This window comes from Antrostomus carolinensis, unplaced genomic scaffold (genome assembly GCF_000700745.2).
Source record: "Antrostomus carolinensis isolate BGI_N321 unplaced genomic scaffold, ASM70074v2 scaffold22269, whole genome shotgun sequence".
Lineage (NCBI taxonomy): Eukaryota > Metazoa > Chordata > Aves > Caprimulgiformes > Caprimulgidae > Antrostomus > Antrostomus carolinensis.
The window spans coordinates 1643-28961 of NW_010339533.1; the positions used below are offsets into that span (position 1 = coordinate 1643).

The 27319-nt window shown below is 39.1% G+C and overlaps 1 protein-coding gene across 1 annotated transcript; it reads left to right on the forward strand.

The window, feature by feature from the left end:
- Window positions 1-27319, forward strand: SERGEF (secretion regulating guanine nucleotide exchange factor; the record flags this gene model as incomplete). Its single annotated transcript, XM_010175885.1, has 8 exons — window positions 1-139; window positions 867-1022; window positions 1377-1471; window positions 3698-3758; window positions 4505-4618; window positions 4910-4972; window positions 6912-7070; window positions 27159-27319. Coding segments are annotated over 8 exons (948 nt in total), but the record flags the coding sequence as incomplete, so codon positions are not given.

Here is a 27319-nt window from a genome sequence, read left to right on the forward strand (position 1 = left end):
GGTGCAAACAGCTATGGACAACTTGGTCTTGGTCATAAAGAGGATGTTCTGGTACCTCAGTCACTGAAAGATGTTTCCTTCAAATGTCAAGATATTAAAAGCATAACTGGAGGAGGGGGACATTCTGCAGTTATCACTGGTAAAACATTGCACTTGTAAGGAGTGGATGACTTCTGAACACTTTTTTTTTTCCCGTTTCCCTGTTGATTTGGTGCTGCCACCTATCTGGGACTTCTGATTCTGAGCAAGTACCAATTCTTAGTTGAGGAACAGGTTTCTCCCATGCCGATTACCTCAGTGTTTTGGGGAAATTGGGGAAATTCCTGTTTTGCTTATCATCTCTGGTTACTTTCTGGCTATGTGAGGACTGTTTCTTAGCCTGTTTGATATAACAGCTTTTCACACAAAGCAGACAGTTTTTTTGTGTTGAGGACAGGGGTGGGTGGGAGGGAGGGAAGAGTCAAGTGAGAGGTTATTCAGTCTTGAGAAGTTTTAAGGTCAGGAGCAGAAGATAGCATCTGGTCTTTGAAAGGTTCTGCTGTATGCCATAGCTGATTATGGGAAAGAAGGGATACAGGCAGATGAGAATGGGATGAAAAACTTCATCATGGATCTTAGTGAGAGGTGCCTGTCTTAACATATGGATTGTCTTCCTTGACAAACCCAACTCTCCATAGATGTGCTTGTTCAGAGGCATTTCTGATGCTTCAGAAATAACTGTTTCTCTTTCTTTTTGCTTGATTGCAGTGCCTAAAATGACACCTAATCACCGTTGTTGTTTGTCACAGGGTCTCATGGCATGTGTGCTTGTCTTCTTAGTCTCTGCAAGGGAACATAATTTTTTGTTGTTTTGCTTTTTCTTCCAGGTGCAGGAGAACTCTTTGTATGTGGCCAGAACAAAGATGGGCAGTTGGGATTGAATCACACAGAAGATGTGCTGCATTTTACTCTGTGCACTGCCCTGTCTGGCTTCTGTGTCAAACAAGTTGCCTGTGGCTGGGATTTTACGATCATATTAGTAGGTAAATATATCTCTGTTAGAGCTGGAGAAATATGTTGATGTAGAGAACACGCTGAAAGTTCCACATTGCTATTGCTTGTGCGATGCACAGGCACTCACTGGTTTTAAGCTACTTGCCTTGCAAACTAAGTTACTCCATGTTCCTTGTGTCCCAGTGAATGTCAGACCTTTACTGAACGTGGTGTGTAAGACCAGAAGGTTATGGCCTCAGGGACTTTGGAATGGGACACATTAGGTTGTTGTTTTTTTTTTTTTTTTAAGCTACTTGGCTGTGATATTTTGCTTCTTAGAATGTTACAGTGCTTTGCTTTTGCTCACAGTTTTACTGATTGGGATCTAACACTTAATTTTGCAGAATCTGGCCTAGTTCTGTCCTGTGGGTCTAACTCTTTTGGACAATTAGGAGCTCCTCAAATATCAGGTCCGTGCTTGGTTCCACAAAGGATTGAGGTAAAGATTTAAAAGGAATTGTGCTTCAGAGCTTTGTACTTCATATTGCTTCCAGGAGCTTACAAAGGCTGTCTGACCTCATTGGGCTTTAAGCCAGACTCTTCAACTATATTTTATAGAGTCTATCTGTCACAGTAAACTTATAAAGAAAAGGAGCAAAGGTGGTTGTTAACTCAGAAATGAGCAGCTAAGGCTGCTTTTCTTGTTGTATGAAGAAGTTGCCCACTTCTAACAGAAAGTTGTCTCTTTCACTAGCGATTATAATGTTTCATAATGTATTTTGATAAAGTCTGTAGGATAGGTCTAATGCTCAGCTGATGTGAAGTGATACTAAACATAGTGAAACTGCAAATTTACTCCAGCTGAAGTTTTGCCTTAAGTTTGTAAGATACTAGGTGTGCTTTGCTACGTGCAGGGTATGTGTCTTCACTGTACTTTGGAGGTTTTTGATTAACAACTCAAAGTAAAACAAAAATGAGCCAACAATAATCCACTCCTGAAAAAAAACAAACTGTATGTTGGAGTTAACAAAGTTAGCTATGCCAGTTCTTTTGCTCTACTGCTTCATGTGCAACAGTTCTGTTTTTTAAGTACATGTTGTTTTTCCAAGTGTATAACTGTCAGTTTCTTCCCCTCAAATGAGGACTGTGGTATTATTTCTTGATTTTAAAACCAGTTTGATAAAAATAAGCTTTGTCACCCCAAAAATAATAGAAGTGTGAGAAAGTATGTAGCTGCAGGAAAGCTAGACCTGAGAGAATAAACTTTATCACTTTTTAGATTAAAATGATTTTTACTTTTGCATGTAAAGGAACTGACAAGTACATTGACTTGCTTCTTATCTAATCTCCAGTACTTACCAAACAATATCAGCTTCCAAGGAAATAGGATGGAAAGTTAGATAACGATTTCTCTGTTGTTTGGTGTCTTTAATTGTGAATGCTGAATGCTGGACCCTGACAGCACAGCTTGTGTTGTTCTGTAAGTCGTGTGGAAGTCTGTGGTGATACTTGTAGGTGAGGTGCTGCTGAGTGTGAGTAGGGAGCTCAGAATGTAGCCCCAAATTGATTACTTTAAAATATTTTCAGTAGTAGGTACTGAGACTTCTGTAGCATCAGAAAAGCTTTCCTGTTGTTGGCTATAAGCCTAACAGTTTAAATAAATTTCTCACAGGAATTCTAATTAATCCCTAATTTACGCTGTAGTTTCTTATTTAGAGAACACTAATGAAACTCTTTTCCATCCACATGACCTCACATGTCTAATGAAAGCAATAACTCCAGAGCAGAAAGGATTCTCAGACAAGAAATTTAACCTCATGGCTCATGTCAGATACTTCTTTGCTTTTTTTAATGTAGGAGAGGAAGGACAGCTGGTCCCCTAGGTAGCCCGAGTGAACAGGGGTTAACTCACCTGTTGTTTCTGTATCCTTGATGTTTCCTGGGAGCATTATTCCACTACAGTGCCTTGCAAATGGAGTATTGACAGTGCGAATCTGAAGCTGTGTCCTCCCTGATCATGTGGACCATTCATTTATCTGGAATATTTTATCTTTTGATTTGTATCCTGTGAAATGGTTGGGCTTGTTGCCACTGTTTTAAATAGTGTTACATCTGTGAGAAGAATAATAAATTTGCAGAAGTGGAGAAGTGTCAGAATTGCCAGGACTGAAGTACCTCGTGCAAACTCATTTGATGCACGTGTGACTTGGTGTAGTCGTCTTTGGCATGACCGTACTGGGCAACCCTCCGTGGTGTAGATGGCACTATCAACTGTATTGTTTGTGATCAGAGGACTTGGTAAGACTGAACAGCTTGGTGGAACTTATTACTGCTTGTCAGTGGTATTTGTTGTGGAAGTTTTGATGTAATTCTTGAGGAACTCTGAGTTAAAATTAAGAAATAAACGTAACTGTATTGCCAAAAAGGTTCCTTCTTTCACATGAGTATATTGACTGTGGCTTTTTATTTATTGCCATAAAGTTGTACATCCAGTTGCTTTGTTTGATATTTTTTTTTTTGTTCTTTGAAGATGCTATCACTAATTTTTGTTGGCCAAAATTTGCTTCCTTTGTGATACAAAATGTTGATATGCTTTGTGACATGCAGGCTGGAATTGTGAGAATTATTTTCCTAACATTCTACTTCTGTATTTGTTGTATTTTGCTTTTTAGAGGCACTAAATGCAAAAAAGCAACTAAAATATATTTTTCTTTTACTTGAGTAGTCTCTTAAAGAGAAGGTGGTAGATGTTGCTGCAGGACTGAGACATGCCCTTGCTGCTACAGGTAAATATGTCATCATTCTTACATCATTGCAGTAATAAATGAAATGGAGTTTAAATGGCTTGGAGGGGAAGAGGAAAGAAGATGAAATTTATTTTAGCTTGTATTTATTTTTATTTTTTACAGCTGAGAAACAAAAAACTATACATGCTCTTTTATTCTGATTTAATTTTATGTGAACTTTAGTATGGGTTTAGAATGTTTGGAAGAAATGTGAGATCTCTGGTGCAGGTACAGATACTGGGAATTAAGCAAGCTGTGCACTCAGTGGACGTCTTGATTCAGGGCTAGGTCAAGTCTCTGAAAGGTCCTGAGGAGAAGACAAGTGACTTTACTCCCTCTGTGTGCTGGACTGCACAAACAAATTAGCGTGAAGAAAATGAGAGGGCAGAGAAAGTGCAATTACTTACAGTAATAAATAAACTGTGTCCGTTCCTGAGGCGCTACAGCTATGGAACTTCTGTTACCAAGTCCTCAATAACGTCCTGACAGAGGCTTCAGAGAGCTGAGACAGGTTGCTTAGTTTTCTTACCTGTGTAAATGAGACTACAACTGTTTGTTGCATGATAAATTCACCAGCGTTATCTGTATGTTTATAAAATATGTTTTTGGTGGAAAGGTCTTTTAAAGTGTAATTTGAACCAGTGAAAACGAAGTGAATATACCTTTAAAACTAATTAATGAGTTAAGTGATTTTGTTCGTGGTTGATGTGTTTTAATCTCTTTTAATATGTGTTTACTCTGGAAAGAGAGTGGTGTGGTGTTTCAGTGGGGAACTGGCATGGCGCCTCGGGCAAAGCGTGCAAACCCAGGAACAACCCTCCCCCTGTTCTTGACAGCAAAGGAGCCCTGGGAAGTAACAGGTAATCCAGGAATCTGATTCCTTTGTAAAGGTGGGTAGAGCAGAAATATAATTTGGAGTGGCATGTGGCATCCTTTAATTACAAAGCCACTTGGTATTATCAACATGTAGCGGAGTATCTGAGGATAGAATGGGTGTACAAGGTCATAGGCCATGGGGGAAAATGATAGTGAGTCTTACAATGTCTGTGGCCCAAAAGCAGAGGCTTTTATTATAGAATTCATCTCTGTTTTATGTCTGTGTATGAAATGACACCTGCTGTACAAATTTTCTGAGACTACCTTTTCCTTAGGCCTGGAAGATGTAAAGGTGAAGAGAGTTGCTGCAAGCTCTTATCATTCAGTGTCACTCACAGGTAGGCCTTAGGTATCAAAGCAGAAATCCTTGTCTCTGCCTATAAAGGTTTATGTGCTTTGGAAATGTTTGTCAGTTTTGGTTAGGCTGGTGAAATTTGATCTGACCTTGTTAGTGCTGCTTAATTGTTTTGTGTTAGTTTTGGATTCTGAGGGTTTTTTTTATTTTTTAAAATTTTTTTTTTAAACCCAACTGGATTAATGTTTTGAATTCTGTGTGTTTTTTCTTGGGGTCAGACATGACTTAGCCCTTCTGAGTAAGTGAGGGTCTGGGTTCTCAGTAGTTAGAAACTCTGGAAGGGTTTGTGGAGGCACACAGTTGGGTAAGTCCCTGGGGCTGCAGCACGATGCTGCGTTAGGTGACTCTGGGTGGGTGAGTGCTGGAACCAGTTCAACCCGTTGTCCATGGAGGAAGGGTATGTTAGGTGGTTGTCCCAAGACTGACTTCTGTGGCTGTGCTGCTTCTTCTACGTGAGCTAATGCCTCTGCATGGGACTGTGCTGTGCAGGGACATGATGTGGTCTGGAGCTATCTTTGGCTTTAAGAGAACAGTGTGCAGACCTGTGTGAGGTAATGTAAGAGCACAAGGCTTATTCAAAGCAGCAGGAAGTTGCTTTAATTGCCTAGGCACTTCCATAACATCTGCCATGTTCTTTGGTCTCTAGGCAGTGCTCCCATGCTGAGGTATTAAGTATCCAGTAATGAAAGTCTAATAAAGTGGCATGGTGGCTTGTTTTGTTTTGTTTTTTTTTTTTTCTTTTTGGCAAACTAGGAGAAAGGGAAACATAATAGCTTTTCATGCTGTAATCTTACAGTTTGGAAGTGTGGAAAATATATTGAACCTTATGAAGACAAGTCTGCCAAACTTTGTAGGAAAAAGTTCTTAGCAAATGTGCAGCCATCTGGTACTTCTGTCATCACTGAATGGAGCACTGGAGTATTTGCTTAGGCAGATCTACAGAGATGTAGTTGTATGGGGAGATGTTACAAGATGTAAATTACATTGAATTCTGAGACGCAAAGTGTGTATGCGATTAGTGAAGAGGAACTGTAAGGACAAATAGAATCTACTTTAGCTAATTAGCACTCTGTATTTAGAGAGTGAGCAGATTATTCTTTCATGCTTTTGCTTTGCATTTGAGAGCAGTCTGGCAGCAGATTAACCAAGATTAACAAAGTAAGTGCCAAAGATTTTAATAAAGTCATGCTATTGCTGCCCTTCATCCTGCAAGATAATTATATTACTTAAAATACTTCGTGTTTTAAAGATGCTTGATATAGTAAAGATACTACTGCAGGGTATAGTATTTAAATAGGGATTTTTCTCTAGGAATCTCACACTGTGATGCAATTTTCTTTGGCTCTGTTTCATGAGCCACTTGCTGGCAGGATACTGAACACCTGCAGTTGGGCAGGTTTTTGACACAGGCAGGGTTGTTGCAAACATGAATGGTGATTCCTTTTAAAAAAAGGAACGTAGTCTATCTGTATCCAAATGGGCCTGAAACCTCCAGTGATGCGAATATGGTACTAAGTTTTAGAGTCTAAGTTTTTGTTAAAAACTAATCAAAAAATTAGATGAGGGTTGAGCATGTGACATTTTTCAGGATACAGGAAACGCACCTTCTGGAGAAGAAAAGGAGGTGATAGAGGCATTGCATGTTAGTTGTGGAAACATGAATGACCATAATGTTTTAATTTGTTAAAACAAGCTGGTTTTGTCACCTCTTGTGGTTTTTTTGTTTGTTTTTATTTCTTTTCTCCTCTCCAGAAGATGTATGTACTTCACTCTGGGAAGGAATTTATCAAGTTTAGTGCAGAATTCAAATGAAACAATTGCTTTTCCTTTTCATTTCAGTTGTGGTGTTTTATTGGGGAATGTGGGAAGTCCTGCAGATGACTGTCAGTAATGTGTAATTTTACTCTCTCCGTCTGTTGTAGATGAAGGACACCTGTATGTCTGGGGTAGCAACAAACATGGACAGCTAGTGAGCACAGAGATCTTTCTTGTTGAGCCCAAGAAGATTGCGACTCAGTTTTTCTCACATGAGAAGATTGCAGCAGTCTGGAGTGGCTGGTCCCACTTGGTGGCACAAACAGGTAGGATATCTAAAAAACAGCAACATGTGGCACCAAGAAAGTAAATTGTAGTTACTGCATGGAAACAGTGTTCTTCCTCACTGGTACTGGTTGGATGCTGAGTTCTGCAGTTTCACCTGAGCAGTAGTTGTCTCTTGAAAATGATAAGCTTGGACACTTTTTGGCTTCTGTCCCTGAAGTATTATTGTGCTTATACATTGGAGGGCCTAGCATCTTCATAAATGCAATAGCACCTGCATGTACCCACTAGAGAGACACAGCCTCTCTGCATCATCAGGTTACTGGTATACCAAAATATATATGAGCTTCTAAAGATCATTCTGCTGCGTGAGTTATGACATCTTCTTTGGAGAGAAAAGAATTTGATGGAAAACTTGCTTCAGAAAATAAAGAGGTAGGAAAATATGGCTGCAGCTTCCAAGATATGTGACCATATTTGGCAGGAAGATATGTGCAAAACTCTCAGTAATTAGGGAGAGGGGAAGATAATCCTGAGCAAGCATCTGTCTGAAAGGCATGGGGGGCATAGATGTGTACCATTCCCAGGTTCTTAAGAGCAGACATAGCCTACCACCTGCTGCTTCTTCCATCCAATTTGAGAAAACACAGTCCCTTTGCAGTAAGGGAAAGAAATTACATAGCTTTGCACAACTGTACTAGCCTTTCTGTACTTCAAGAGTGAGCTTAGCTTTTTGTGTTGCTCTTTAGTAAAATGTTTTAAGAACAAATAAAATCGTGTTCATAAGAAAGTCAATAAAGTAAAATAAGCTGGCTTGTATGTGTGTAAGTGTTTGTGGTCAAACACACAAAATATTTAGAAAAGATCAGTTAAAAGAGGCAAGAAGAGCATTCCTTGAAGACAAAATGAAAGAATATTTTACACTGAAGCTGTACCTTCCTGGGAACCTTTCCAGTAAGGGTAGTGTGGAAGCTTCCTGCGTGCATAGGGCTGTAGGGTTAGATTCTTTCCTAGGAAGAGATGATAAGGTTGGGTGGTAATGACATTCATGTGGAAAAGGATGGTTGTTGATGAAAGTCACTTGCATTTGTATTGTTGCTCCGTTGCGAAATGCAAAGGCAGGAGAGAAAGGTAAGTGAGATGGAAAGGTAAGACAGACATCCGAAACTGTTTTGTGGTGTTCACATGTGAACAGTCTGAGCTATTTACTTCTCCTGTTGCATGCTGTGTGGAGTGATAGTGAAGACTAACAAGAGGATGAAATCTTCCACAGAACAAACAGAACAGCCAGAGTTGTATTAGCAGGGGCAGCATGTGTGTATTTCTGCTTTTTGGATACTTCTATTGAAATGGAGCTCTTACATGCCCAGAGGTCAGCATGTGCTTAAGTGTTCTACTAAACTGGTGCTGCAAATCCTGAAGCAGTCATGCAGTAGTGTCTCTTGCTCTGTGAGAAAAGTGTCTGTTTTAATAATCATATACTGTGAACTCTTGGTGCAAGAATTTGGAGGGATGGGATGCATGACTAGAAAAACAATTTGGTCAAGAATTCTTTTTTATAGCATTCATTGTTTGACATCAGAGTACATGAGAGAAATGTCATATAAATAAACTGCATTACTCCAGAGGTAAAAAAGAATGTTTAAACTCTGATTTTGGAGGATAATATATTGAAAATTTCAGAGCTGTAATCAACGCCATGTGCTGCTTGGAAATTTTTCTGGTGGAGTAAAGGAATTTATCTCAAAATGTATAATTCTTGAATAAAGTGCTTAGTGTCATTCTCACTGGAACAGAGATGGTAGAAAAAAGACATTAGCCGAGATAACCTTAGTTTTTAAAAAAAAGGGTCTTGTCAACATGGTTTACCTTGCTTCACTATTTCTTAATAGTGCACATCCACTAAGTAAAACTTCCCCACAGTTTTTAGGAACTTTAATGTTTCACTTAGTTGATACTTATCCATGGCCATTACAGAAATGAAGTGAATATTTTAGTAGGTGATTTTAAGAAGGAAAAAGAAAAATGTTGAGTGACTAGCAGGGATTTTTTTTTTTTGTGAATCTTTGAAAGGAATTTAAATAAAAATAGACTGACTTTTTCCATCTGTATTAGAAAACTGGCCAGGCGATGCAGTGGCATAAGTTATTGCGGAAACTGAATTTTATGTATTTAGAATTTTAAATCTCTTTGAAAGTCAATGGGCCTGAACTTAAATCATCCAGAATAAGATTTTGAATGGCCTTTGGCAGCTTCTAGATACCAAACAGAATCTCATGGGATTTTTAAGAGTTGCTGAGCTACTAGACACAGTGTGAGCTGAGCACTTAACTGTTTCTGAAAAATCACCTGCTGCCTGTGATTAAGCTTGCAGCTAATAACTGAGAAATGCAGCCCACTTGAGAACTTTTCCCTGCGTGTGACGTGCATATAGATGTCTGTATGTGACATCACATATAGACATGTTCTACTGTAATGCTGCACAAACTCTGAAACATGCACAATAGAAATTTTAAAAAGGATGAGGTAAAGATGAAATAAACTTCACTTAAAATACTGTTTTCTTAACTAAAAAACAATTAATAATTGATTAATAAATTAAAATATTAATTTATTATTTTCTTCATGGCCCTCCAGTAGATTATCTTGTGCATCCCCTGGACTGCATGCACTACGCTTTGGAGACCACTGATCTAAACAATTCCTGCTCACTGCACTCTGGAGAGTTCCACAATTAGTGGAAGGAAAGCAAAATAGTGTGACTTTTGGAGATGGAAAAATGGAAGTAAGGGATATTGTAGTATGATGCTTCTCTCTGTTCCTTGTGGAAGGTAGGAACATACTTTGGAAAGACATTGCAGTGTATAGGGATTTTGCTACATGAAAGAATGAATAATTTTTTTTCTAACTAATAGTGTCACCATGATGCAAAATTCAATAGTTTAACATTTATTTTACTGTATCTGGAGTCTAGTTTGTGTTTTCCACAGAAGGTAGTGGAATTTTGAGGCCATTACAAATACTTTGAGTTCTGTTTGAGGTTTTTTTTCCCCAGATTATTAATCATGGCCAGAATAGTAATAATAAAACATTCATAATTGCAGCTGTCTTGACAGTAAATTAAAACTTTTATCATTGGAAAGACACAGGAAGAAACTAGGTGGACTTCAAAATAAGTTATATTATTCTGCTGTTAGTGAGGGTCCTAGTGGGTGGTGGTTGGTCCAAAAAGATTCAGGTTGAGAGACCCTGTTTGCTTTTTGCTCAGATCTCAGATAAGATATGGACTTGTTAGTGTCTTTGGTTTAGTTTTATTTTCTACATGAATGCTTGTATCAAGTGACTTTCAGGCAAGCTTTTCAGTGACGACAGGGCAGTACTGTTATTGCCCTGTGAAGGACAGACCAGATTCTGCTGTTCTTCTAGCCTCAGACTCCAAGTGCAAGTATTATTCTCTTCATGCCACCACTCTGTAAAATGGCTTGCTTCCCTTCCAGCACTCTGCTTAATGGCACAAGGAGCACCACTGCAGTGTAGGTGATATTATTTTTGAATAATAACGAGCAGCTGTCTTGCATCGCTCTGCTTAACAATGTCAGCTTTAATTTGTGATCCTTCTCAAGTTGATACACTCTTTGAGGGTAACTGCTGAAAGAGAGGTTATTGCTTAGATAATTTAAAAGTGAGCTAAGCTATGGCCTATAATGCTGAAGATGTAAATTAGGCTACTTTGGGAAATGATAAAACCAATCTGACTTGAAGGCAAACCTAAATATAGCAAGAGAAGTCTTTTAAAGACTTAGAGGTGAATCATCAACTTCAATTCAAAACAAGTTATTTTCTTTTTAACTGGGATGCCTAATAAATAAGCTTTCTAATTTGTCCTGTTTTATTATCTGAGTATTCTCCTGAATACATTCACTAATCTGTTTTCATGTCGTATTAAATTATGCCTTGTTTGAGCTCAGATAAAGAATTCCAAGCTCTTTCACCCAGAAGGAGTTACCTTAAAAATGCAGTTAAAATGGTATTTCTGCTGCCCATGCAAAACTGCCCACAGCTAAAAAGTCTTGGAAGAATAAAATGCCTTGACACAGTCTGAATAATATTCTGCATAATATTTGAACCCTCATTCGAAATGTGCATCTGAATTTGTGCATCTTTGAACATCCCTTGATGTCATGCCATGTAGGCCACATTAAACCACCCTGAAGTGGTCTGACATGTTGGTGACCTACCTATAAAACAGAACCCATCCCCTGTTTTTTGTGAAGCAAGTGAAAGTGTGTCCCTCCAAACGCTGAGAGCAGACTGAGGGAATGTTTCTAATTAGCTGGCCTGATAACGAGGCTTCCTGCTGTCGTTGCACTTGTATGTGCTTTCTCGGGTGCCAGTCACTAGGTAAAAGTATGGGGCTTTGGTGAGTGATGCCGTAGGTGTGTGGAACTGCAGGGAGGTGAAGTGGAAGGACACTGCTCTCTGGCACCCCAGCACTGCGGTGTCAGCCCACTAGAGGTCCTTTCCAGTTTGCTTTTGAATCAGCACTCGAGAGTCTTCCTCATACTGGAAAGCATACTTGCTCTGCCTTGGATTTTTCAGCAGCTCCCTAGGATAGCAAATACTGATTTATTTTTTTAAGTTTTTTTTTTTTAAATGCTTGTCTGTGGTACCAATAAGGCATCTGTTTTATGAGGACTTTTTCTTTTTAGTCACTGTAGCTGGCAGTCAAACAGTTTGAAACTGGAGCCCCTGACATTCTTTTTAATGTGAAGTAGCTGTATTACATTTGGTAGGATGCTGTCTGGGATTTGGAAAAACAAGTAAAATACTAGAAATCAGTTAAATAAAAACCCGATTTGATAGGAACCCTGAACACCTTTGAAGCAGAACCTGCAAAATGAGTGTTTAAGAAAGAAAAGCCTTTGTCCATCTGCCTCGGGCTACATAAACTCTAACTAAAATCTGGTAAATGCATTTGCTTTGCTATGGTCTCGGTTCTGTGGTTTCTCCTGTGCATGGCTGTTCTTACCTCCTCCTTACAATGCTGTAGCTTGATGCTATAAAACAATGGGAGCTTATGCTTCAGAGCCTTCCTGTTATGTTCCTTGCTGTCATCATAAATACTGTCATTGTTGTGCGCTATAAGAAAGCGACAAAGAATGTCAGCTGAAGATGCAGAGGTTTTAAGGCAGAAGTCGCTGCCACAGGGGAGATCATATGAGTTATTCCAAAGTATGCTGTTGAATTCCACCTGCATGCCCAGTGTTAAGCCCAGTAATTTTTGCTTGACAGAAATGTAGCCTCTAGAAGACATTCACCTGATGTTAGGGGTTTTTTTAATCTTCTTTTAAAAGATGCTGGGTTGCAGGTCCAGTGACTGAATTAGATTGCTACTGGAACCACTGTAGTCTCCTGGTTTTCCCTTACACTGGTAGTGATGGTTCAGTATTCTTTTGATTTGGGTCCAGGCAGATCTGGCAGCTTTGCTAGGATGCTTTGAGAAGGGTGGGTTGATAGTTTGTTCCAATCCTGAGACCCCAGCTTAAAACAAAAAAGAAAAATGGCAAAGCCAACAAGAGAGACAAAGTGAAGGCTGAGCTGAAATCGCAACTGGAATCTAACAGGAAAATGTCGCCAGTGTTAAGCCCTTGTGGCACTTTATGTATTTGGTCTAGGGCTTCTTAGGAGCACTTAGAGGACCCAAGTGGGAAGATCTTAAGTACCAAAATTGCTCAAGTTAGAATGAGCAGAGTATAACTTTGGCCCCTGAAAACTGTGAAACTTGAGAGAGAATAAATAGATTGTGAAACAAGTTTTTAGTTAAATGCATTGAGTGTGTTTTCAGTTGTCATCACTTTCTGAGTTTACACTGGTGATATGATTGGTTCACAACATACACATCTCACAATCTGACTGCTAATGGAACTTTTGGTTACATTAAAACAAAGACTTCAGACTCCAGATTGCTACTGGAACCACTGTAGTCACCTGGTTTGCCCTTACACTGGGAGGGGTGGGTCAGTATTCTTTTGATTTGGGCCCAGGCAGATCTGGCAGCTTTGCTAGGATGCTTTGAGAAGGGTGGGTTGCAGGTCTTAGCTGGCAAATTTTAAAACTTCAGGGATATCTTGAAGGTCTTGGATGTGATTATAAAGGGTAGAGCATGGAAAGGGGAGAGAAAGAAATGTACAAACTTGGGGACCAAAATTCAGAAATCAAAGCTTTGCAGAAATTAATATGGAATGTGTGGGAAATTTAGTGTGCAATAACAGGATTAAAGGTTCTAGATGCATATGGAAATTGCCGCCTTTTCTGTATTGTCTTCAAAGCTGTTTCCTTGTTCTATCACACATCTGTCTCATTGCTGTTTCAACTTTCATGGTAATTATTGTTAAGCAAAGTTTGTACAAGCTGATGAAGTAGGGGTTGATGGGAACTGTGTAGTACGTTACTTGGGCAATCTGTTTCTGTCTGGCAGTCTGCAGGGGGACAGGGAATGCACTAGCTCTTCCAGGATTTGGGGTGAAATTTGTGCTTGGGAAAAATGGTCAAGAATGAAAAGCATTAGTGACTTGCAGGAGCTCTATTTTCATATTCCTGGCATCACTTTTCCTACCTTTTGTTCAAGCAAGGTGCAGTCTGTATCCCTGTAGCCTCAACTTTGAGATTTTGTGAGGCCTGTTGTGTGTACGGGTTCAGCCAGTCCTCAGGAAAGAACATTCAGTGGAGGGGAAGACTCTTGCAAAGATTAAGCTTGGAAATATTCAGTGCTGGAGTTGGGGTACAACACCCTCCTTTCCCCAGTATTTATCAACATTTAACCTTCTTGCCTTCAGCGAGGTACAGTGAGATCCTTTGTCTCCTTTGTGATCTTGTGCTATTGCGCTGCCTTGATTAAACATCTTCAGTTTAATTGAGGGACCTTGTAGAATGTGCTGTGCTTTACTTTGCCTTGGCAGTTGAAACTGAGGTTGGGCAGATATCTTGGCCTGGAGAAAATGTTAGAACTGCTTTTGTACTATGAAGTTGGGTGTGTTTTCATGCGAGAAGATCTCTTTGCTTCACTTGTTTTGGACCTGATTTTGTTCATGGGATTAGGGACATGGTCAGTCTGGTAGACCAAATCAAGAATTAACTGAAGTAGAATATAGTGGAGAGGAAGAACAATGGAAAACCCAGAAAACCTGAGCTAGTGACTGGAAGTTTATGATGTTATCTGTTCTAGGGTTTTGATGGAAATTCTTTCTTGAGCAGCAAGGAACTGAAATTTACAGACAGTTCATTTATGGAAGGTTTCTGCAAATGAGACTTAAGCAGCCAAATCCTACAGCATCTTGTCTTTGGGGAGGATGAGGGGGTGGGATCTTGCCAGGGCTACTATAGAAGATTGTTCTTTTCACTGCCAAATTGCCACTGAATCTCAGGAAAGATTTTCTACTGGAAAATAGATCTTGGTAAGTGGTGCATCTTCTGTGTGTGCTCTCTTGAGGCACAGCAGATTTTGTCTCCAGCAGCTATGTCTCACCAGCACAACAGGAGCCTTCTGTTACATCCCACTCTGTGTCAGCCCCTCTTATGTAGTTCTTTCTTACAACGCAAACATGTTTCTTTTATATTTTGTTCTTCCTTTAACAAGAACTGAATAAACAAAACCTGTGGGCTAGCTCTGGCTTATACAGTTTCTTGTTTTTTCTTGCTTTATGGTATTGGCTTTTGTAACCAACTTAATGAATTTTTAGCTCACTGACCATTAAAGCATCCTGGATTTTATTTTCAAAAGTGTATGGATTGAGTTCTAGATAGCTGTAAATAGCTAGAAGGGATTGTCATTTTCTTTGGCTTCATGGGCTGGCATCATTCCTTGGCTTTGTTTTTAAACTTAAGGTTAGAGAGTGTGTGTATGTGTCTATTGCTTTGTGATTCTACTACTTTGGAAAAAGTCTTGAAGAAATTATTTCTTCGATTTGGTTGCCCAGGAGTGGGCTAGGTGTGATGTGAACTGAAGGTACATTCTGGAAGGTCAGTGTCAAGTGTTCAGAGTTGTTCATATGCAAAGAAAGCTTGCTGTCAAAAGCTTTTGAGTAAGTCTGTTGTTTCTTTGGTCATTGTCCCTCTTTTGCCTCTCCTTATTCTTAGTAACTTCCAGTTGGTCAGTAAATATTTGTGCATGCCATGCTATATTATATCTTTTGTATGTGGAGAGTTTTCAATATCCTATACCACTAGAGTTAATTTGCAAGAAGAGTTGTAGTTTGGAGGGGCTGAGAAGGGCAACTTGCTGGCTATGAGCTGTTTCTTGGGGTTTTTACTTTGTCTTATATTTTTCCCTTAAAGCAAATTAAACTGTTGCAATTGAGAGGATGAGAGTTCTCTTGGAAACATCTCCTCTTTCACAACTATTGTGTAACCAGAGTACAAAGCTGATAAAAATTTCCTTTGAAGAGAGAGAATTTGACCATAAGTGTCCTTGTCTTTATGGTTCTTTAATGTACTTGCAGCTGGAACTGTTTGGACTATCTGAGCCACTTGCTCTTTTGTCAAACTATTTCTGTTTTGTTTTTTTATGTTAAATCTTTTCACCTGAATCATACTGAAATGGCTTCATTCACGTTATCTCTGTCAATTCACCTGTTTGAAGCTGAAAAGAAGCAAAGATAAAGGCAAGAGAACATTCACTGCTCTCTTAATTTCCATCGTAAGCTGCCTCTGCGGTCCATGTTCACAGGTATTACTAGAGAAAGATCCAAATGTGGAATAAGTAACTTGCAAGATCACTGTTTGGTTGCTGTTCTGACAGACTGGGCCAGATACTATATAACTGTATAACACTTCCTTTCTGCCCCCCCAGCTTTTAATTCAGCATCTGGGCTCCTGTGTGTCGTGGGTCTTGGCAGCCATCCACAGTGATGCTTCTTTGTCCAGGCTCTGTTATTCAAAAAGCATGGACTGGAAGACTGAGTTACGGGGTTCCTCCCTACACTCCCTTCCTGCTGGGAGATCTGGAGGGGGACAAAAAAATAACAATTTCATTTTGAGTGTTGAATGTTATCACATCACATGAGAGTTGTGTGTAGTGAAATGATGATGGGATTGATTAAAATTTTGGCAACTCAAATCCCTTCATAGGGTAAAGAATTTATGTGAAACAGATGTGAGAATTTGCACTTCAGAAATTTTGCAGTTATGCAAAGTGGATATAACATGGTCTCAGACAAACAGTTTGCATGGTGAGATAGATGTGCTTTGTGCTCACTTTGCGTGGAATAAAAAGCTGGAAGCTGAAACCAGTCACTACACCATAGTTGAACTAATCTGTATGACAACTGCTTGCCAAACACAATGTGTATTTACTTTACCCGGTTACTTTTGTTGGTGTTTGGACACGTGCAAGAGAAATGAGTATTGCATTTTCAAGTAACTTCATTTAAAACTAAGCATTTACTAAGCTAGGCATTACTAAGCTGAACTTTTGAAGGAAGCTGCCTATGTATGTATGTGTATCGATCTAGAGATCTCGTTTAACCTTACAAGCATTTTAAGACTGTTAAATACTTGTTTTCATAACCTTTAAATAACATTTCCTGTTTAGTAGTTATTCAGGCTTAATGCTCACTAGTGAATCTTACTATTTGAACACAGATAATGTGCTTTTTAAGAGCTTAGTGGCAGTTGAGTGCTTCTGAAAAATCATACCTTTTGGGACTTTTTCCTTAAGAAACAAAAAAACAAACAGGGGAAAAAAAATTCTCACATTTGTAGTCTTGTAGAAGGACTTTTTCCCCTTCTTTGATACTTGGGAAATATAATGAGGTCTGCCAGGAGAGTGTATCCACTTGTTTTATTTGGTGCTAGACTGGTGGCTTTTATTCTTTAAATTATTCCAGTTGTGAGAAGCCATAAAGCAATCTAACACGACTCTGTGATGACAAATTTCAGTTGGCTGTGTGTCCTTGTTACGTTGCCCGTGTTTGAGTGCTGGGAATGAGACTCTGCTATTGTAACATGAAGTTGTACCTCAGTCTTAACAAAGTATGTCCAATGGGGTATTTTCTAGTATGTGGGGGTTTAATTTTTATGTATTTGTAAGCGTTCAGCTGACTTAGCTGGATTTTTGAGTGCTCTGAAAGTACCGTGACTGACACCTGTGTTTTAGCGCTTGAGTCTAGTACGTACACAAGTGTGGTTAGCAGCTGATATCCTTTAACATTTGTTGTGTTCCTTAAGGAAAAACAGTTTTCTTTTCATTTTTTTCTCTTCTGCTCTGTGACTTGATTTCCTTAACTAAAAGATTAATGATTTTTTTAATACAACCATGAAAAATATTGCTTTGCTTATAAATATTGTAGAAATTAAAACTTTATTATTAACTTCTACTGCATAGTAAGGAAGTTTATTGGTTTTGTTTAACTTGGAATTATGTTGGTGTTTATCTCCCAATCAGTTTTAATTTTGGCTGTGTATTTTGGATAGTATATTTTTTATAATTATATGCATGGAAGCACGGGCTGTGAGGGCACTAACACCTTGTAGTAATATTAACCTGCTACCTTGAGAAATTTGGAACAAAAAGCTGAAGAGGGGCAAGCGAACAACTGGAGTTAGTGCAGTGAACAGGAGGAGCTGTCAGTAGACACGGGACGTACCTGCTCACAGAGGCGTTACTGGAGCTGGCCTCCAGTGGCTGTGCTGCGAGCTCTTGGCACGTGTGGCTCAGTCTCAGTGGCTCTGAAGAACAAACAAATCATTTCTATCCCAAGGAGAATTTTGAAGGGCAGTTTGCAAGCTTTTTTGCACACTCATGCGCTGAAGTCCTCTTTTTGTAGAGGGGGAGAAGGAGCTATTTCAAACCCAGTTTGTGGTATGGTAGTTGAAACTTAGGTGCAACTCTCTGTGGCTTTTTGCAGTTCCTATTTGAACTTCAGTGCAAAGACTATCTGTCAGTGTAGGTACATATGTTCTGTGTGGATCCCAAACAGCTGAGAGTGAGACCTGCACATGGAGGCGAACTGCATTTATCTGTGTCCCTTAGGATGCACTTTAGGTTTTGGGGGTACTCTGCTGAATTTAAGAGCTTGCTTGGTAGACCTGAGTATGCTTTCTTCTCTGTCCAGTAATTATGAGAAACACAGTTTGTAATAAGAATAAAATAAACACAGTAGTTATAAGTTCCCTTTTCTGAGACAAAGAGCTGAATGATAAGATATTAGCATCTGATTAATTCAGAATAGAAACCCTAGGAGGGGTGGTGTTTCCTTAGGTAACTCTTTCTCACTTGTACTCGGTGTCATTTAATTAAAAGGAAAATTGTACAAAATATTGTGAAGACAAAGTTCTATTCAGGGACAGTGGTTTATGTCAGTTTTACTAACATCTTTTTATAATGAATATAGGAAATTTTATTTTTCTAGAATTTCTAGAAACTTACCTTTAAAAAACTGCCCAAAATATACATACAGAAACTCCTGTAGGAGTATGTCTTCCTACTTGTCCTTTCCACCCTGAAATAGTAAGAAAACTGAAAATCAGTTTGACATTTCTCATCTTGAGTTTTGGACCTTATAACAGCCAATGATTGTTTTGTAGGAATTTGACTTTACACAAATGTTTTCTTTCAGGCTTGTTCCTGCTAGTGACACAGCCAACTAGAGCTGAAACGGTTCACTTAAAAGAAAATGGACAATAAAACAGAAGAGGAGGTCAGGCTATGATGACAATATAAGGGTGGCAGTATGGATTTCTAGCAGCTGTCCCTGCTGATCGCAGGGGGGTCGGAACTAAATGATCTTTAAGGTCCCTTCCAACCCAAACCATTCTGTGATTCTAAGTTCATCTGGTTTGAAGAATCATCCTGACCCGTCGCACCGTACAAAGGAGGGTGTTAAATCCTTTTGCGCCTGTCTCTTCTTACTTGCTCAATTTGCTAGAGGTTTAAAAAAAAAACCCCAAAAAACCCAACTAAACAGACTCAAACCACCCTGGGCATGGACACAGGCAGAAGCTGATAGTTCAAATGTAACAAACTGCTGACATGTCCAATTTAAAAATCTAGGGTAGGTATTTAAAGTTTCTCTAATCCACCAGAGCCATGTTGAAGCAGTGTTCATGAAAATCAGGTCATCCTGTGCCCTTGGGGTTCAAATCCCTGCAGTGAAATGATCCTCTGTAGACACAAACTTGACATGTAAAATTGTTTTCTGAATGTCTGATTTTAAAGTTTTTTACTTCAGAGCAAAGCAGCGACTTTCCCACCTGGCCATTGTTGGGTTTGTGATACCGTTCTGTTTCTGTACCGTATTTTTGAAGAACAGCACGTGGTTAGGGTTCAGCTCCATTGGATGTAGAACTCGGCTGCTTCTGGAGCTGCTGAGAAAGTTAAAGCCACTTTAGCAAGTCCCAGGATTTGTCATCTAACCCTTCATTTTTATAACACTTCCTATTTCTTTGTTGGTATTGTGACTTACTTTTCAGAATCGTGCATGTCTGAGGCTTGTTATCTAGTGAAATCTCTGTGCAAATGGTCTCTGAATATTTGTTCTTGGGAATGCATCTTGTGGACAACAGCAAAAAAGCCTGGTTCTTCAGACTGCCATTCCAGAGCATTTATTGTCATATTTCTGTGTCTTTCTTTCCACAGCATGCCCTTGAGTCTTTTGACAAGGTAAATATTAGCACAGAGAGCTTAATTACCTTCACTTTGTTTATCTCTTGTAGCTAGTTGCCTGTTCCTTCTTGGATAGACTCAGATGGCAATGGGATATTGAGAGTAGCAGGATCACTTATGTTTTCCAAATTAGGCAGTTTCCCAAATGCTTGCAACATCAGAACTATAGGTAATGCTTTTCATAAAATGATTTAGAAAATATGGATATATTGTAATTTGTAATCTCTGAATAAGATTTTCTGTAGCACTGTAGTGTGGTGAGTCTCATGAAACAAGACCTGGACCTTGCCTCAAAAGGGATAAATGCCCAAGTAACCTGTTTGCAGACAAAGAGTTGCGAGTAAGACACAAGAGAATATTTATGAACAAATAAAAGCCTGTGCCTTGTGTTATAATAGTTCAAAGATGTTGCTTTTTCAAAATGATGTCCAGAAAGACATTTGTACTTAGAAAGAAATGTCTATTCAGTTTTCTGGCGCGTGATAGAGGAATAGGTGCTGAACTGCAGAGGAAAGGAAATTCCAGGTTAGGGAGGCCTATGTGGAAGAAAGCACATAACAGTGCAGAAGGGCATGGAGGTATAAATATAGAATGTCAGTAAAAGTGTATGACTCATACTGCTGTAGTAGCATAGTGCAGAATTTATTTTCAGGAGTACAGAACAAAAACCCTATGGTATACTATGATGCATTTGTAGATAGTTTTCCATAGCTGGTTAATGTTTTATGCATCTTGCTTTTTTAGAGGCATTGCTAAATTGTGCCTTGATTTTCTTTTTTTTTCTTCTTTTTGTTAGGACTTTGATTTTAGATGAAGAGTTAAGTCCTCTATTGAACCTTGAATGCAGCAGTTCTGTTTGCTGGGTAGAAATGAGTTAGATTTGTTTTTAATCATGTAACTAAATTTAGCCAGCAATCTGCATTTTAAGGCATTGCTATTAAAAGTCTGAAAGTGAGATATGTATCGTAGTTTGAATTTAAAATGAGCCAGAGGCACAGCTGGTGAGGCAGCCATGACTCTAATAACGAGTGGAGAGAAATGAGAAGGGAATTTTCTCATCTGGGAGGATGAGTGCAAAGTGTGATAGGTGCTTTAACATCCCTGTCCCCACCCCTTTCCCCAGATTTATTTAATGATTGCATGGACTTCATGACATCCCCTCTGCATTTTTATTTTTGAGACAAGATCATATATCTGTTTGATATCAGCAGTATGAACACAACCTTACAAGCATTTAACTTCATATATTTTAATTTTTTCTTTCAGTTTATTCAGAGCTTTGTATGGTACTTCAGGTTTCCTGTTTCTCCTCAAAAAACTAAGCAGCCTTTATCCCATCTAAAACCCAAACCCAGAGACAGGGCTTCCAAGGTATCTGGAGAGTCTTGGAATTTGCTGTACTCAAGAGTTATTTTTGTCCAATCTTTCAAAGCAATGAAGCATGCTATTAAGCATGTGAATAATCCCGTTAGCTGAACATTGCCCATCTTGAGACATAACTTGGTGTAACTATGGAAGCAAAAAAGAAAGCATACCTGTTTTTTAATGAATGAAAGTCAAAGCTATTTAGATGTTTAATGATGTTGACAGTCCTGATAGAGACAGGTCTTTTGGTAAAGTGCATGGTAAACTTAGTGTGTGATGTGAAACCAAGTTCTTTCTCGCCTATCATGCAGAATATTAAATTGACTTGATACAGCACAGCCTTTAGCAATATTTGCTGTGGCCAAGCTTCCATTTCCCAAGGCTGTTTTTCAGCCAGAAGGATGCCTTGGTTTGGGTTACCTTCCCTGTCACAAATAGTTCAAGCACAATGAAGGCTGGTGGCCTAGGGGTACGGACAACTTCTTGGGTCTGAAGTTTCTCCAGCTGTCTTGGTGTCCAGCTGTTGCCGAAGGAGTTCTCAGTCTGTGCTTTGAACCTTTTAGTCTCTGCTGAAAGGCTGTCACAGTCCCAGTGTCTTCTCTTGGAGCACCTGCCACATCCTCATAGCTTTACTTGTCTAGATGAGTATTTTTCTATTGCATCGCATTCTCATACAAGTCATTGGATGTTCAGTGTTTTGATATCTCCAGGAAGCTCTGAAATGAGACCAGATGATGTTCCCTTATGCTCAGTCTGTTTACATTAATGCCATGCAACAGAGTTCCTGCTGGTTGGGTGAATTTTATTTCATGATGTGTCATTTTCTTCCAGGTTGATAGGTTGATTTCTTAAATTGTTTGGATCATAGGTAAGCCACTGATTCTAGTGGTGTGAAATCCCTTAGGTGTCTTGTTGCTTTGTCTTGCCCACAAGCTTGTGATTAAATTTGTCACTAGATTTGGGGACATCTGATGTAGCTCAGAATGGCAGAAATTTTTGGCCTGCTTGAAGAGTATAGGAGTTTCAACTGGCAAATCCATAGCTATTGCTGTAGGACTGGTGATGCCCTTATGTGGCACCTGTGACCTTTTGTTTTAGGTTTAAACCTATTTATAGGGTGCTTGGAAACCCTTGTGAGATGCAGCATGTTGAGTAGATGCTCTGTGGCCTATTCTGATCTAGTTATGTTTTGTGACCTGTGACCGCAGAAGGCTGAAAATGGCAATTGAAATTATCTCTTAACTTTCTATTGCTGACGTCCCTGAAATGCTTTTGCTGTTTTGTCTGAATTTTCCTGAAGAGGCATGACCTCAATACTATGTATAGATTTGTGTTTTAGTGATACATTTTTAATAGCTATTATAAATAAATATGGAAAAAAAAATCAGGAGTGTGCCCTATTATATAAAGATGCAGAAGTCTGTAAGGAGGTCATAGAAAGAAGATGTGTTAAGAGATGTGGGCAGCTCTGGTACACTGAACTCCCACATAAGAGGATGAAGGGGCCATTTAAACCTTTGTCAGAGCAGATAATCTTGCTTTGTACTGAAACCATGCACAGGTACAGGTGTTAGACTGTAGGTGTGGTAGTGATGCCTGGTTTCCAGCTGCTGAATTAAAGCTGTCTTCAGCCTAGAGGGAATTAAGGATGGATGGATGACAGCTTTTCTGTAAGGCTGCCCTGCACAGAGGCTGTTTCTAGGTAGCTGAGGAAGTTTATTGGGATGATTGAAGGACATAAGTGATTGTCCTGAAGAACAGCAGACAACAGCAGTTATGGGAGAGGTACTGGTTCCTGCCTGTTGTGGGGCAGGGAGGAGGCAGAGGCAGCTTCTAAATGTCAGTTTTTAATACCTGCTCCTGTGAATTTTCATGTGAAAGGAAGCATTAAGAATTTTATATAGAACTTCCTATTTCAAGTCTGAATGAGATTAAGCATTCAGTGTGAATATCCAGAGTTCATTTGAAAAGTAATTGTTAAAGTAGCCATGAATTAAGATAGCCTCAATGACCTCTTTTATCTAGCATTTATGAAAGGTTAGTTCAAAGCTTACCTGGATACCAAACAGAGACTTCAAGGAGATAATGCTACGGCAATCATAATACTATCTCAAAACAGGAAAACTGATATGAGGATGAATCTGAATCTAGTGAAAATAAGTAAATTTTAATGTTCCTATTTTTCTGCTGTGTTTTACTGAGAAACCAACCTGTTTTTAAAACTAAAATGCATTTTTTTAAATTGCTGATTGCCTCCAAATACTTATGTGGCTGAGCAGATTGATTAAGAAAGTACTAAAAGGGAAAAATGACATGTTCTACTGCCTCAGCAGCACCATAAAGCAGCCCAGTAAGAGCTACAGTGTCAGGCAGGAAGCAACTGGAAGTGCTTTATGCTATGTTGCTGGATTTGCAATACTCTGAAGGTTGTGAACTTGTAATTTTGAGGCCATTCTCCGCTGTCTGTGCTTTGTGATAGCATAAGGACAGAAGGATGATGTGAAAAAAATGCAGAGGAGGTTTTCGGGTAGTGGAGTGCTTGGTGTAGTGCTGCAAGCGCTGGAGTATGCACGTACCCTCATCTGTATTCTGTGAGGAACGTGAGCATGTGTTTCAGATGATTTGCTGCTGTACGTATACTGATGCAGACTGCTGTGTTTACAGTTCAAAGAGCAGGAGGAAACTAGATCTGTATGACTGTGTAGAATCTCAAATGATGTAGCATACTGTTGTATGTACTATTTGCTTAAGGGGCTGTTGGCAAGTTTTTCTTAAAATAAAAATCTTCTGACCTCTCTCCTTCTGTTCTAGCTTCTGCCCTGTATGTTTTGTTCAGGTTGTACTCTGGAAGGACACAAGATTCGTGAATGATATCTGTTACTCCTTAATTCCAAATGTTATTGAACCCTCTGGCCTTTATTTGATGTAGCACTTGCCTGATGGAAAAAGGCAGAGTTGCAATGAAGTCATCTGGGACAATGTGTAGGTTCACAGTTGAGGAGTTGAACTGTGTTTTGGAGTTGGAGCCTCCGTGCTCGGAACATGGCAAGATAAAGGTCCTAGGAAGCATTGTTACTGTCTCAGAAGAACTGCAAAAGCTTTCCAACGTTGTATGCTTCTTTCTTTCACACAAGTTGTAGAAATAGCCCCTGCCTTTTATGCTTTCTTACTGTATAAAGTCTAGGACAAAATATCTTGTTTTCTGATGCCTCAGCCACTTCCATGGTTGATGTACTCTGTCCAGTTGACTCATCACTGTGTATGTTTTCTTGACTTCTAATTAAAATTTGTTCTATTCTAATATCAGACCAATACTGCTTGTTATATCACCCTTCATTCTTAAGTAATTCATCCTCCAACCTCCTTACTCTGTATGACTAATGTCTTTTTCTCAAATATTCTTAGAACATTTTAAAATACCATCTATATTATAAGCAGCACAGTAGCAATACCTCTCATCACAATTGCTTAGCACTTTCTGTCATAACTCAGTGCTTGCTTTTGCTTAGGATTTTGACACAGCTTTAACTTTTTTGCATGGAATTTTCCATGCATTGGTGTTTGCCTCAGCCTAAAATTTCTGTTTGAGACTGATTTTTGTTGTTGTTTGTTTGCTGAAAATATTATCAGTATTTCATAGAGGTGACACTTTAAATCAGCTTCTGTTAGATTCTGTCACAGAAAAGACAGATTTTTTTTTTTTTTTTTTCTTTAAGGATCCCTAGGCAGATGTGTTCATCTGAAAAATAGGAATGATTGACCATTAGCAGGAGACTGAGCATGGGAGGGGGAATGCTTACCAAACAGGAGCAAGTTTGGGGAAGGAATTTCTGCCAATAGAAGTGAGAACTGAGATAATGAGCACTGAGAAGGAACAAGTTGCTTAACAAATCTTTGGGCATTCAAGAAGTTTTGCCTAAAAGCAAAAAATAATTGATCTGGCTTTAGGTTTTTTTTAATGTATGTTCTCCATGTTTGCCTACCAATAACTACCTGAAACTTGTTTCACTTATAGTGGCAAAATAAGAAAAAAATAATTACAATTATTTCGGTTTGCTTGTAAGCAGAAACAGTTTGCATTCTCCTAAAGGCTCTGTTTGGTTTGCATGTGTAAGTAATTCTGTGCTTGCTTGTTGAGTGAAAGAAAAGAGAATCTGTGGATGGAGATGTTTTGTGGTAGCTCAGCATTATTGTTGTCTGGTTTTAATTCCTCAAATATGCTTGCATTCTTCTTACTGAAATAATTTACAATAACAGAGATGAGCATACCTTAAAGCCTTTGTAAGGCTGAATGAAACCACTGGGATCATACTGTTTCCAGTTCTATTACTTCCATTTCAATGAGGTGTACTGTTGAAATTTCAACGTAGTGCCTCAAAAATTGATCCTATGACAGAATTGCAGAGTGAACCTTAAGGAGACCAATACCCAGAGCGTAGCAGAAAAAAAGACCAAAATTCCCTGGCACATGGAAAAGATACTGGATAGTGGAGCGAGGGGCTTTTTCCAGTCATTGATAAAGACACAATAAGCAGCTGGTGGCAAGTGTAGTTAGACAAATTAATCCTGTTGAAAAGAGAGGTTGTTTCTGAAAAGTGAAAACATTTCAACATGGAGAGAGCAGCTTAGGGCAGAAGATGGACTCACTAGCCCTTAATTCATCAGGGAAGGTTGCGTATGCAGCTTAGTTTGACTTCAGAGTAGGTGGTCTTGGTGTTTGCTCTGATCTTACAGTCAGGGAAGCCGTAGACCATTGCACTTGTGTTATGGCATGTGTTAAGAAAACCCTCAGTTGTCACCTTTGGGCGGTGTGACTGGTACCCACTGCTCCCAACCCTTCTGTGGGCAACATCTGTACTGACTGACAAGGGGAGAAACGTGTTTGAACTGACGTGCTTGACTTGGTTGTATTTTCCCCAAATACACATTATTTGGCTTATGACTTGAGTTCAATTCTAGAGAGGAGTTTGAGGCTTGGCTGAAGTGTGTACATAACTCAAGGTCATTGCAGGCTTCCTTCTGGGCTGGAATGTGGGTTGCTGCTTCTAGTTAAAACCCAGTTGAGAACATACTGTTAGTGCTGTGTGTGTATATAACTTTTTTAGTTGGAAGCCCAGAAGGGACAGGTTTTCATGATTTACCTACAGAGATCTCATTACTTCGTTACAAAAATAAAGCTGTTGCTTAGTATGGATTTTTTTTTTTAAATATTGGGAGCCAAAAGTAAAAAACATTGCTTCATGGATGTTATCTATACTGGAGAATGGACATAGTGAACCTAGTATAATATGTGGAGAGAAGGGTGATCTATATACTACTGATTTAATTTAAAATTATCTTTCCTTGGCCAATGTGTGATTCCTGCGAAAGCAAACCAGCACATTTCCAATGCTTAATGACAGCTGCGGTGATGTTTCTGACTAACCAGTGCCTGTCCTGAGGGCTGAACAGAAGTTGTGACAGAAGGTAACTTCTATCAGGGAAACATAAACTGTATGTGAAGTACAGGACATGCAATGGATGTCTCTATGGCAAAGAGTGGGAGCAGAGAAGAATCTTTTGTGTTTCAGAATAAGCTGTTTTGAGTGTGCTTCTGTTAAGCTAGAAAGATGTCCTTTGTATAACCAAAGTGTATATATTGTATAGAAAGATGTCCTTTGTATAACCAAAGTGTATATATTGTATAGAAAGATGTCCTTTGTATAACCAAAGTGTATATATTGTATGCAGAATGTCCAGGTTATGCAGTTTTACTCACATGGTTTCATTTATAGCCCAGGCCAACCTATAGATGTTGTTCTGCTAGGAAACAAGTTAATGAAGTTTGAGTAACAGTATAGAAGTACATCATAATATGTTTTTAGCTAGTTTAATTTTTTTTTCTTCTGCTCCCAGAAGTAGGTAAGTTTTCACTAGGTTTTTGAAGCTTTAGGTAAGATGCATTAAGAATCATAGAATAATAGTTTGGTTGGAAAAGACCATTACGATCATCTAGTCCAGCCGTAAACCCAGCATTGCCAATTGTCGTTCTAGTTTTGAATCGGTATCCAGATGTTCCAGGAACCTAGTGAATGAGTAATCTTGAAATATATTTTCTGTCTAGAAACTGGCAAGGTGTTCACCTGGGGCAGAGCAGACTATGGGCAACTTGGAAGGCACACAGTGGTTCCAGATGGGCAGGAGGCATGCACAGCATCGGAACAACGCTTGGAGCTGTTGTGTAACATCCCTGTTTCAGTGTCTTGCCTAAATGGAGCATCTCAG